The sequence below is a fragment of the Clarias gariepinus genome, chromosome 24, assembly GCF_024256425.1.
Source record: "Clarias gariepinus isolate MV-2021 ecotype Netherlands chromosome 24, CGAR_prim_01v2, whole genome shotgun sequence".
NCBI lineage: Eukaryota > Metazoa > Chordata > Actinopteri > Siluriformes > Clariidae > Clarias > Clarias gariepinus.
The window spans coordinates 11,139,013-11,150,622 of record NC_071123.1 but is presented as its reverse complement, the minus strand read 5'-3'; the positions used below and the strand labels follow the sequence as shown (position 1 = coordinate 11,150,622).

The window sequence follows — 11,610 nt, the reverse complement described above, 5'->3', positions numbered from 1 at the left end:
ATCTTTTATCTTGTCTAACCGAATAGTCCATATTAATTCTCTATAAATCCTGCAAACTTGTGGCAATAAATGCAGGTCATTAACACGTGTGCTTTACTCCTGGAATTCACACTGCGAAAACAGAAAAAAACAAAAAAAAACGAAAAGACACAACGACATGTAGTGTGTGTATGTCTGTCTCCATGTTATCCGAGTGCAGCTTACCGTGCAGAGCCGCACCACCGCGCCACAGCTCACTCTTAATCAAGCTTATCTGACCCCGACACAATATCTATCTACCTATATATACCCAAACAGATCAATGCACTTGCCTCATGGATTTTCTCGGGAGATGTAGCCGCTTTACATTTCTATAGAGCGCCTAGTCGAGCACGCCATGTTTGTCTGGTCAGAGGAGGGCTAACTGCGCTCCTGGACGTATGGTGGCGTCCGATATGAGGCTAGCGATTTATGTTCAACTTGATTACTTTGCCTTTAAGTTCACAAGGCATCCATCTGGCAGGCAGACGAAGCTCCGCCCTGATGTTTCACCCAGCGGTCCTCCTGCCACCGCAGTGTCCGGACCGAATCACTCACACTGCAACTCCCACAATGCCCTCCTGATCAAAGCCTCCGCCGCGTGAAGCGAGACCGAGCGGGCAATGTAGTCCTCATCACTCCTACTGACTGAGGTTGAAATATTGTGATGTGCATTACAATGTAGAACAGATGATATATGAAGAAATCTGAGACTAATGGCTTGTGCTTGCAGTGAAAAAAAAAAAGAAGTGTTCTCCTTGTCTGGCACCTATTAGTGATATATATGAGTGATTTTTATGTTGTGCATTGAATATTTAGTTAGCACTATTACAGAGGTAGTTCAGGGGTTAAGCTGTCGGACTACTGATCGGAAGGTCCCAGGTTCATACCCCAGCACAACCAAGTTACCACCGTTGGGCCCTTAATCAAGGCCCTTAGCACTCAACTACTCAGATGTTCAATGCTCTGGATAGGGGTGTAACTGTTGCTTCACAGAGTTGGGGGTTCAAATCTAAGCTGTGTGTGTAAGGAGTTTGCATGTTCTTCCTATGCTTGGTGACAAGGTACTCACAGTTTAAAGAAATGCACTGTAGGCAAATTTTTAAATTACTCATAGTATGTGATCAGGTTAGTGTGTGTGTGTGTGTGCGCATGGGTACCTGTATTTAACAGAGGTCGGGATCACCAGCAATGTAGTGGCCCTCAAACCGCAATGACCACTGGTGTGAATTTATATGTCAATGCAGCCATCACTTTGTGATGTTAGCATGAATGAATGGATGAATGGAGGCCTACAAAACATGGCAGGACATGCTGTTACAGGAAAATATTTAATGTTAAATACTCAAGGTGATATAATGTTTTAAGACACGAAGATAGAAAAGTTTTCCAACAACAAAGGTATCCTTCCAAATGTTTTATTCCTCAGCAGTTGGTCAACTATTGAAAGTTTAATATTTAACAAAATAAAACAATGTGCACTATGTGGTAGAATGTACCTTAGTCCAGGCATCACTTACGCTATTGCAGCTACACAGTCTTCACATCAGCAGCGTCTCTTTTTGTCTCTCTTGATGCTACTGTAAGCTCTGATTCCTCAAACTCCTTCCATGGATATTAAAGAAAGATAGAATTCACTCGTCTATCTATATACAGTATCTATATAGTCTATAATACTATCACAGCTGTTCTTATAGAAAATTAATTAGCAGGGTTAGGCGGTACATTGGCTTAGTGGTTATTACTGTTACCTTGCACTTCCGAGGTCCAGGTTTGGTTCTGTGTGCATGGAGTTTGCACATTCTTTCTGTGCTTGGTGGGTTTTCTCCGGGTACTCCAGGTTCCTCCCACAGTCCAATGACATGCAGATAAGGTTCTTTGGCGTTCCCAAAGTTCTCATGTGAATGAGCAGGTGTGTGTATTTGTGCATTCCCTGCATTGGATTGGCACTCTGTCCAGACTGTGCCCTACTTCATGCCTCCAAGTCTCCTAGGATAGGCCCCAGACGCCCCCCCCCTGTATAATATAGGAAACACATGCTATTTAGTCTTTTAAAAACTGAAAGCATATAATTTCTAAATAATTTTTTTAAGCACAAGCACCATCTGATCAATTCTGGTTCCATGTAGTACTCTAGGTTTGAATATTTGATTTGATTTGTGATGTTTATGTTGTATTCTGACTTTAATCATGCCAATTCACACAGAATGCATTTATAAATCATATTTTCAATGCATGTCACACTCAGCAGTACATTTTCCGTTTTAACATGCATTTCAATTTACACCATCTGCGCCACAGGCATGTAAAACATAAGCTTGCACATTGTGCTGCGTTCGTTGCAGTCTTCTCTCCCTTTTTGCACGTTTAAGTGAAGCGTAAACTCCACAGAACTCCACTGATAGCACAGAGTCACACATTCTATACTCTGTCAAAGTAACTTTCAGGTCTTTTGGGTGTGGAGTCAAAATGGTGTTAGATAGTTCATTTGATTGTGTGGGTAAATCAGAATACCATGTTCTTATCAGAAATAGCAAGAGGAAAGAAACACTTACACTTTCTACATTTTAAGCGTCTAAAACTAATCTAACAAAACAATTAAATATTTAAATACTGATAGAGTGTATGTAATACTGCATGACCTTACTCTGTGAGCTGGAAAAATTCAGTCTGTGAATTCAGTCGTTGCATGTTGTGTTCAACCACATGACCAGCAGAGAAAATGTGATATGTTAAAAACGATTTGTTACTATAGACATACAACATAATAAATGTTTATTCAAAGCTAAATGGTAGGCATCATCTCGGTCTCTTTCTGCCTTTGATGTCAAAGTTTATAAAGCATCACATGACACAGTTTAGATCTTAATAAATTACATATTTACAGTACTATGCCAAAAGTCTTGAGCCACCATTATTTCTTCATATTTTACTTCCAGGGAGCCAGACTTTATTGTATTTTTAATGTAATCTTGAGGAATAGTTCCAGGCTTCCTTTTTTTGGCTTTCTTTTTTGGCAGGTTTTTGACTCTGGTTTTCAGTCCAATCCCTGTACCTGAGCAGTTTCAGGGGAATGTTTTTTGTTTGTTAAGCCACACAGTGACTTTTAAATCATTCAAGCATTAAGGCACAAATTAGTGAGAAACAGGTGGATGATGATCAGGCCAGTGATTAGTATACTGGTGATGCTGAAAACTGTAAAGTGGTTGGAACAGATGAGATGGAAAATGAGGTTGCTGCTGGGGTTGTTGCATAAAAGACCAATTTTTTAATTGTATCCTTGTATCCTTCCAATTTGTTCCAATGTCTTTAATTTAATTGATATAATTTATTTCAAAGAATATAAAGAAATGTCCTTTTTGGCATAGTACTGCAAAGTATCTTTACAAGTTATTCCAATATATTTAACTGTTTTTACTTTTACAGTTACTTAAATTAAGTTTATTTACATTAACAGATAGCCCTAAGAATATTGTATTTGTTTAAAATCAATGTAATAAAGAAAGACTATAAAGAGACTCTCTCTTAATAGTCTTTCTTTATTACATTGATTTTAAACAAATAATTTAATGTCTAATTTGCCTATATTAAGGATATTTTTACTTATACGATAGCAGCATATTGAATTGCTATAGAGCATGTACACAGTTATTTGAAGATGTAAGTAAAGTTGAGGACCACTGAGCAGGCAAAGATGCAGCTGAGGTTTTAAGTCTTAACTGAACAGTCCTCAAATGATTACAGTGCAAATGCTGTAGTCTAATGAACCTAGGACTGGAGCTGTCAGAACTTTCACATTTTCTTTTGGTCCTGTTCCAGGAATGAGAGCTGAAATGAAAGAGAAATAAATGCAGTCGAGCTCAAATGGCTGATGTAGAAACAGACTGAAATGGTCATTCTTTATAATAAAGCGAGTAGAAGAAGTTCATTCTCTTACTAAAGGGTACTGTTAAACATGAAGCTAAACGTCATATACCAAATTTTAACGACTTCAGCAAAGATTAGCTTACACACACACACACACACACACACACACACACACACACACACACATGATCAAACATTCCTAAAAAGCAAGAGGAATAATGAGTAAACATCCATAACATTTGTCAAATAGAAAGTTGTGACTTTCAGAAATTTTTGAGCAAGGTTAATGTTTTATTGCTCTTGTATTTTCCTTCGCTATCTTTCACCCCATGGGCCCAAACTAATTTTGTTTTTGAATTTAATCTGACCTGACTAAAAAAGAATAAATTAAGGATAGGTAAAATAAAAAAAATCATTTGCCATTGCTATATAATAGCTGTGCAAAAGCAATTCACCACAATCCTTTGAACAACACACACACACACACACACACACACAAACACACACATACACACACAAATGGACATGGACACACACAGACACAGATGTGGACACCAAGAAGATTGCTGGTGCTAGCAATAAAAGAATGTTTTGGCTATGAAAAATATAAAAATATTTGCTTAAATCAAGGTATTTTAGAAAGTGTTCTACTAAGTAAAACTAAATTTCTGTGTACTTGTGTGAAGGACCATAAAGAACAACCTATTAAAAAATAAATACCGTTTTGCATCTGTGCCTTGACAGGCAAGACTAAATAGTCTTCATTTCGAAAGTTTCATTATTTTATAGCTAAATCCAAAGGAACTCATGGTTATTAGGAAGTAATAATGTGTCTAGAAACGTGTATACCCTCTATGTCATGTCAATCACAATGATGTCATGTCAATCGTGGATGTTTGTGGGCTCATGCACTGTATGTGGAAGAGGGTAGATTGCACTCTCTTCCAAGTGTGGAGCTCTGGAGAAAGCATATGTTATCCTTCACCCTCCCCGATAGCAGTCGAATGATAGAAGAGAGCTGGCTGGTGGGTTGGGAATTGGCCGATGACCAAATTGGGGAAAAATGGGGGAGGATATATCCAGGAAAGTAGAGAAAAGTCCAGGGCTTGGTTTAAAAACAGGGCAGGTTATGTGACCAAATCCCAGGTCTGTTAGACAACTGCAGTTGAGCTTGAAACAAAGCCACAGCCACCAATATAAACATTTAATGGTTCTGATAGATAAATGCTTGTAATGTATAAGTACAAAATAAAAAGCGAGGCTGCTTAAAACATACTATACTGTACCAATTACTCAGCAATAGAAACGTCCACAATACATGAGACATTCATAGGTTTCCCAGTGGAAGAAAAAGTGAACCAAACCTCCAAGTCCTTTAAGAAATCTTCCAGCATTTTATCCATATAACTGTCCACATAGCTATTGAAGACACATACATTAACAATTAGGTAAACTGATCACTTACTTGAATTTTTTAACTTACTATTTAATTTTATATAAAACAACTATTACTTGTAAACAATAAATATACAAAGGTAAGACAGACATGAGATAAGAGTGTGTCTTATTTGTCTTACTCCAATATAGTGCAATAAGATCAGGGTAATTCTGCTTAGGATTCGTGGAATCCAGGTGCTATCGGTTCCACATTACTCCATACTCCATTTATAGCATAATAACAGAACCCCAGGTTTTTCATATTGGAAAAAGCAGTGCCATCTCCGGATAGATTAATTATAACTGTTTAGCGCTTGACCTGCCATACCTTTGACTTAAGTTTGCAGAAAAGTGTTCTACATAAATACACACTTAGCAAAATTGTTTATCAATGCCCCAATAACTAGCCTTAGACACACATTAAGTTTTTTTTTTCAATGTCAAAATGATCGTTCCTGGCAATCTCATATATGGTACAGATTTAGTTGAAAATGAACTAAAACATTTGCAACTCCAAGAGATGGGTCAAAGTTATCAACAGTTCCTCTTATATTCTGTGTTTCTGGTTGCCAGTGAATAATTTGCGTTATGCACTTTCTTCACATTTATATGAATCCCCTATATTCATATCACTGTGTGAGCAACTATCAGAAAACATTTTCAGCTTTCTTTCTAACGTGCTCTGAATCTGTCCATGCCTACGACAACATCGTATTATTGCCTTATCGCCATTCTGGTTTGGTCTGCTATGGTTCTTCTCACATGCTTATTGATTTCTATCCTTGCAATGCATAGCTAAAAGATGGGTGCTCCTGATCCCAGTCATTGTTAAGATGCAGAGCTGGTAGCTCCAACACTCAGCCACTAGAGATCAGAGAGCGAGAGAGAGAGCAAGAGAAGGAGAAAGGGAGAGAGAGAGAGAGAGAGAGAGAGAGATTCACATGATCTGGATCTGCATGATTCACCCACTAATACTAGTGGGGTTTAATTAGGAAGGAAAACACCAAGGCAGACTGAGAAAAACTCCTAAATAACACAGAGCAGTAGTAACTGTTTAAAGCTATAAATGCTTCCAAGTTTATAAAGATGACCAATTTTACACTGAATAAAATGAAAATCAGCATTTTGGTGAAGAATACCTGGTGTAATAATAATAGTTAATTCCTGCGCTCGGTTTAATTTGACAGGTATTGCATCACATTTTGAATAAGACGCAGGAAGAAGTTTGTGATTTGAATTTGTATTGTGTTGAAAATCTTAGGTGCTGTTATAATATCTGTAACATGATGCTATTACCAGTTTATCACAGAATCTACTCTTATTTATTTATTTTTTTACAAAAAAGGAGAATATTTGGATGCTTTTTAGCATCTGCTGTAGAGTTCTTCATAGTGTCTTTAATGATTTCTTTAGATTGACCAGAAAATACCCCTTTATTTGAGGTATTTCCCCCTAAAAAGTGTGCATTAAATATGTAACTTTCAATTAAATGCAATGAAAATCATTTCATTCAAATGGTTAAAACAATAGTTAAGGAGGTTTTATACTAAAGTACTAGTTACCTGTTAGTTATAAAGCTTTATTATATAGTAATAATAATATGACATTTTTAAAGTAGGTAATAGGATTGTTTTATTAGGCATTTGTACTCCATATTTACACTCTGCAGCACAAATAAGGACAATATAATAATGTATTTAATACATTGTTTAAATAATTAAAAGTGAAAACAAGAATTCTCCTCTCATTTTAACATTTATTTACAAAACAATTCCCAGAATTTAGTAGAAACTATTAAAAAATGTGAATTTCCCAAAAGAATTCAGAAATAGTCAAGTTAGATAAACATGGGATAAAATGAGAAAATGAGGGAAACAATGTATGCAACTTACATAATAAAAAGTATAAGAAAGTGTGATTTTTGTGTTTATTCAATAACATTAACTTTATTTTTTTTTTAAACTATGTCTTTTACCATGTAGTTTCCTCCCACAGTCCAAAGGCATGCAGATTAGGTTAATTGATGTTCCCAAATTGCCCGCAGTGTGTGAATGGGTGTGTTCCCTTCAATGGATCGACACCCTGTCCAGTGTGAACCCCACCTTGTGCTTTAAGTCTCCTAGGATGGGCCCAACACCCCCCCACCCCCCCTGTGACCCCAGGATAAAGTGGTATAGGTGATAAAGATTTTACAAAAAGAAATAACTAGCTTTAATGGAAAATGTAAAGAAAGCTATATGTACATATTTATCATGTTTACATATTATACCTTTTTTTTTTACCTGAGTCATTTATTAATTCAGTTTACACAAACACATTAAATTAAATAAAGGGGTATTGCAAATGGTTCAAGAGAACTTTATAAAAATTAATGGACAACATTGTGAAAACATACAAGAGTTGTGCAAAGGAAAAGTATAGTTGGTAAAAGAGAGGGAAGTCTGTCTCCTCTACTCTGTTCAGCTCAGCGCCTCATGAGAACATTCCAGCTCGGTAAAGTCAGTTTGGAATTTGAATAGCACAGAAGAACCGCCCGTCTCTGATTGGAAAGAACCGAAAGACGTAGGCGGGACATGCACGTCACTCATGAGCGTTCTCGCTCTACGATTGGAGCGTAGTGAGGTGGGCAGAACCGCCCAGGCAATATATATAGTATGAGCACAGCTCTCAGGCTAATGATCGCTGGCGCTCGCTCGTTAAGAGGCAAGAGACGGTCTTGTTCAATGTTTCACCACCGAGCAAACCTGAGCCTGCGCCCCCGAACCAAATACCGCGCTTTCGACTGAGTGCAAGCCCGAGTGCTCCCTTCGCCGAAGTGTGGGAGAGGGCTCTACAAGTACAATGATCAACACGGGGGAGTGCGCGGTGGACGCGCAGAGCCTGATCTCAATCTCGTTGCGGAAGATTCACAACTCGCGGACGCAGCGCGGAGGCATCAAGCTGCACAAGAACCTCCTGGTGTCGTACGTGCTGAGGAACGCGCGCCAGGTCTACATGAACGAGAAGTACGCGGAGATCTACAGGATGCAGCAGTACGAGGAGGTCATGACCGTGTGCAACGAGATCCAGGAGCTGAACCCGCTCGACGTGGCCGAGGACGCCGAGGAGGAGCCGAGCTGCTGCGGCGTGGCGAACCCTGCACCCAGCCTGTGCGCGGCTGCGCTCTCGCCGGTCGGCACGCGCTCTCCACAGCCACTGCCGGGCGCGTGCTCCGCGTCTCTCGTTCTCCAGCCCGAGGAGGAGGAAGAGGACGAGGACTCGCCTTGCAAGCAGTCGGACGCTGTGTTTTACCGCAGCTGCTGCGTGGAGGCGTGCGCCGTGGCGCCGAGCTGCGACTTCTCGCCGTCGGGCGGAGTGCACTGCAGCAAGACCACCGTGCTGGACCTGGACACGCACGTCGTGACCACGGTGGAGAACGGCTGCCTGCATCAGGACTGCTGCGCGTCGCTGGCACCGTGCTGTCCGAGCGCGCACGGCCCGGTGCGGAAGCGCAAAATGGACTTCGGGTACTACGCGCCCGAGCTGGAGGAGACGCCGGAGTTCGCGCCTTGCAAGCGCCAGAAGTTGGAGGAGTGCGCGTACGCGGGCAGTGCGGAGCCACTGGAGGCGTGTAACATCTCCAACCTGATCTCCATCTTCGGCTCGGGCTTCTCGGGGCTCGTGAGCCGGCAGGCGGACTTAGAGCAAGCGCTCAACGGACAGTTCTGCAGCAAGCAGGCGCTGGCGAGTTTAGGGGCATGGACAAGAGCCATCGTAGCTTTTTGACCCAGTGGTAAAGAAACGGACTCAAATCCTTTATGATGATCAAAAACAAACTGTACAAAGCCTGAGACTTTATTTTTGCAACAGAACCTTATTTAAAACACTCGAGTTAGGTTTGTTTTCGTTTCGTTCGTTTGTGGGGAGGCGCGGAGTGCACGCCTGCCTGCCAGTGTGTGTGTGTGAGTGAGTGTGTGTGTGTGTGTGTGTGTGTGTGTGTGTTCTTCTACACAACGTTGACATCGCGAACATTTTGTTGCTAAAATGATCTCAACGAATTTCGTTGCCTTAAACCCCAACGCGGAACTGCTAGCTAGCTCTCACCACGAACATGGCAGGTTTTGAATGTTTTTTTTTGTTTGTTTGTTTGTTTTTTTTTTTGCTCGTGGATTGTTTTGCTTCTTGAGTTGTGTCATGAGCAACTTCACAAAGATGTCTTGTAAAATAACATTACCCATGTAATGTTTAATTGAAATAACACAACAGTTCCTAACATTGCGCCTTCTCAGTCAGGATAGCCTGCTTTTATACTTTTTTATAACATCTTCTGTTTATGATCTGGCTCCAGGCAGAAAGACTAGCAGAACACATGAACAACGTGTGAGGGTTTGACAGAGAGAGGGGCTGGCATCTATCTACTACACCTTTAATATCACGCAAGGCAATCATGTAGGCTGAAGAAGAAGAAGGTGCAATACTCCACACTCATCCCTCTGGTTTGTTGTCTTTTGTGTTTTCAAGTGGCAATACATGGTGCATTTTGTTTACTGCTCTGACTTACAGTAACAGTGTGTTTGTAGTCCAGCTATGCCAGTCACCTGATCTCACTCAACGTTGGGGCCCATTAATTAACACCACAACTCCCAGCATGCACGGCGTGATGGAAGCAGCCAGGCATCATTTAGTTTGACAATTTGGTGTCACAATTTCCCCCTCATTTTTCCTCCCTCTAAAAGTTCACAGTAATTCATAATGCCAGCATTTTGCTTGGTTTTATGGGTTTGATTTTATTTTCTACAATGTTAGACCTTTTGTTCTAAAAAGGCAATCTCATAAGTTAGCCATAAGTCCTCACATTATATAAGCACTATGTGTACTGAATTAAAGACGTTTTCAGACGTACTCTCCATATTTTGTTGGTATTCTTGTATTTTTGTGCATATTAAATTGTATATCACCGGGTAAAACTGTTTTAGAAAGTATTTGTTTAAAATTTATAACCTTAATAAAAAATGAAAAGAATTTTTCATGACTTGAGTCCTTTTATTCCATATTCGTTATTACACACACAGAAGAGTTTACATCAAGTTAAATTAATTGAAGTCTAAGGTCTGCACAGAAGAAACCTTCAGTGTATGATATGATGCACTATCAAATGAAGCACTACAGTAGATTCTGAAGTTAGATATGTTCACATACAACACACGCTAGTCTGTGGGTGTGTACCCAAAAATGAATTATCTAGTAGTGAGAGTGAAAATAACAACATTAAGAGGCTTGGCTGTTCAGAGGCCACAAAGCTGTGGATCTTACACAGGAAGGATGCTGAAGGGTCCAAAATATCAGGTCTGTTTTGCGTAGTTTTTTAAAGTTACATTAACAGTCAACATCCAGGGCTGTACTTTTGCGTCCAGGCTGGTCTAAGTCTTACTTTTCAATTCTGAATCAACATGCTCTCAGTGTTAAATAAACATTATTTACTGAGTTTATTCGTCCAAGTAGCTGTTCAGCATTTTGAGAATTTCGGTTTGCTTTAGCATTTTCTGTGTTCACAACTACAGTTATGTGCCAATGCCGAACACAGCAGAACTAAACCCATGTGTGCATCCTACACTCATGCTAAGTTGCATTTTGACTTTTGGTTTCTGCATTCTTATTGCATTATTGCTGTACTCCCAAACCGGTGCTCTACTGGGCGCTGCTGTGCAAAAAAAGAAAGCGAGGGGAAAAAAAAACTCTTGCAAAAGTGTGTTATCTCTGTCCTGTGCCACACGGTGGTGTTCTTCAAAATCGATGAATGGAGGCATTAGAGCGCCTATGGAGCAGCACCTCGGGCTGACCTCGGATCCGCCATCACCCCCCCCCCCCACACACACACACACACACACACCCCTCCGCCTCCCCCTCCCATCCTCCCTCTGTTCCTCTCCTCCTCCCTCAGTCACCAGCTGAAAGCTTCTCGACTGATTCCTTTCAATTTGAGACACTGCAGCAGGTCCGACGCATCAGCTTCGACCTGTCCGACATCTCCGTGTGGCCGTGCGCTTCGATTAAGTGACTTGTTGTTATAACTTGTGTTTGCAGGTAATACGAGATGTTAAAGACAGCTGCAGGAAAACGCACGCAAAACTGTAACCGAGACACGCTTTATGAATATTATTATTATTATTATGTCTTTGTTTTATTTTGTTTTATGTTTTAACGGGATGAATGCGCTTGATACCGCACAGGGCTAAATTAATGCATAATGATGATGTCATTATTGGTACTTTTCAGTGCATTTTGTTTTGATTTCGCTTTATTCTAATT

General features: G+C 40.3%; 1 protein-coding gene across 1 annotated transcript; it reads left to right on the top strand.

Moving 5' to 3' along the window:
• The first annotated feature begins 8,013 nt into the window (after positions 1-8,013).
• Positions 8,014-10,317, top strand: ier5l (immediate early response 5-like). Its single transcript, XM_053484795.1, has one exon. The coding sequence runs from the start codon at positions 8,164-8,166 to the stop codon at positions 9,085-9,087; it is 924 nt and encodes a 307-aa protein (XP_053340770.1). The 5' UTR covers positions 8,014-8,163; the 3' UTR covers positions 9,088-10,317.
• Positions 10,318-11,610: the final 1,293 nt, after the last annotated feature.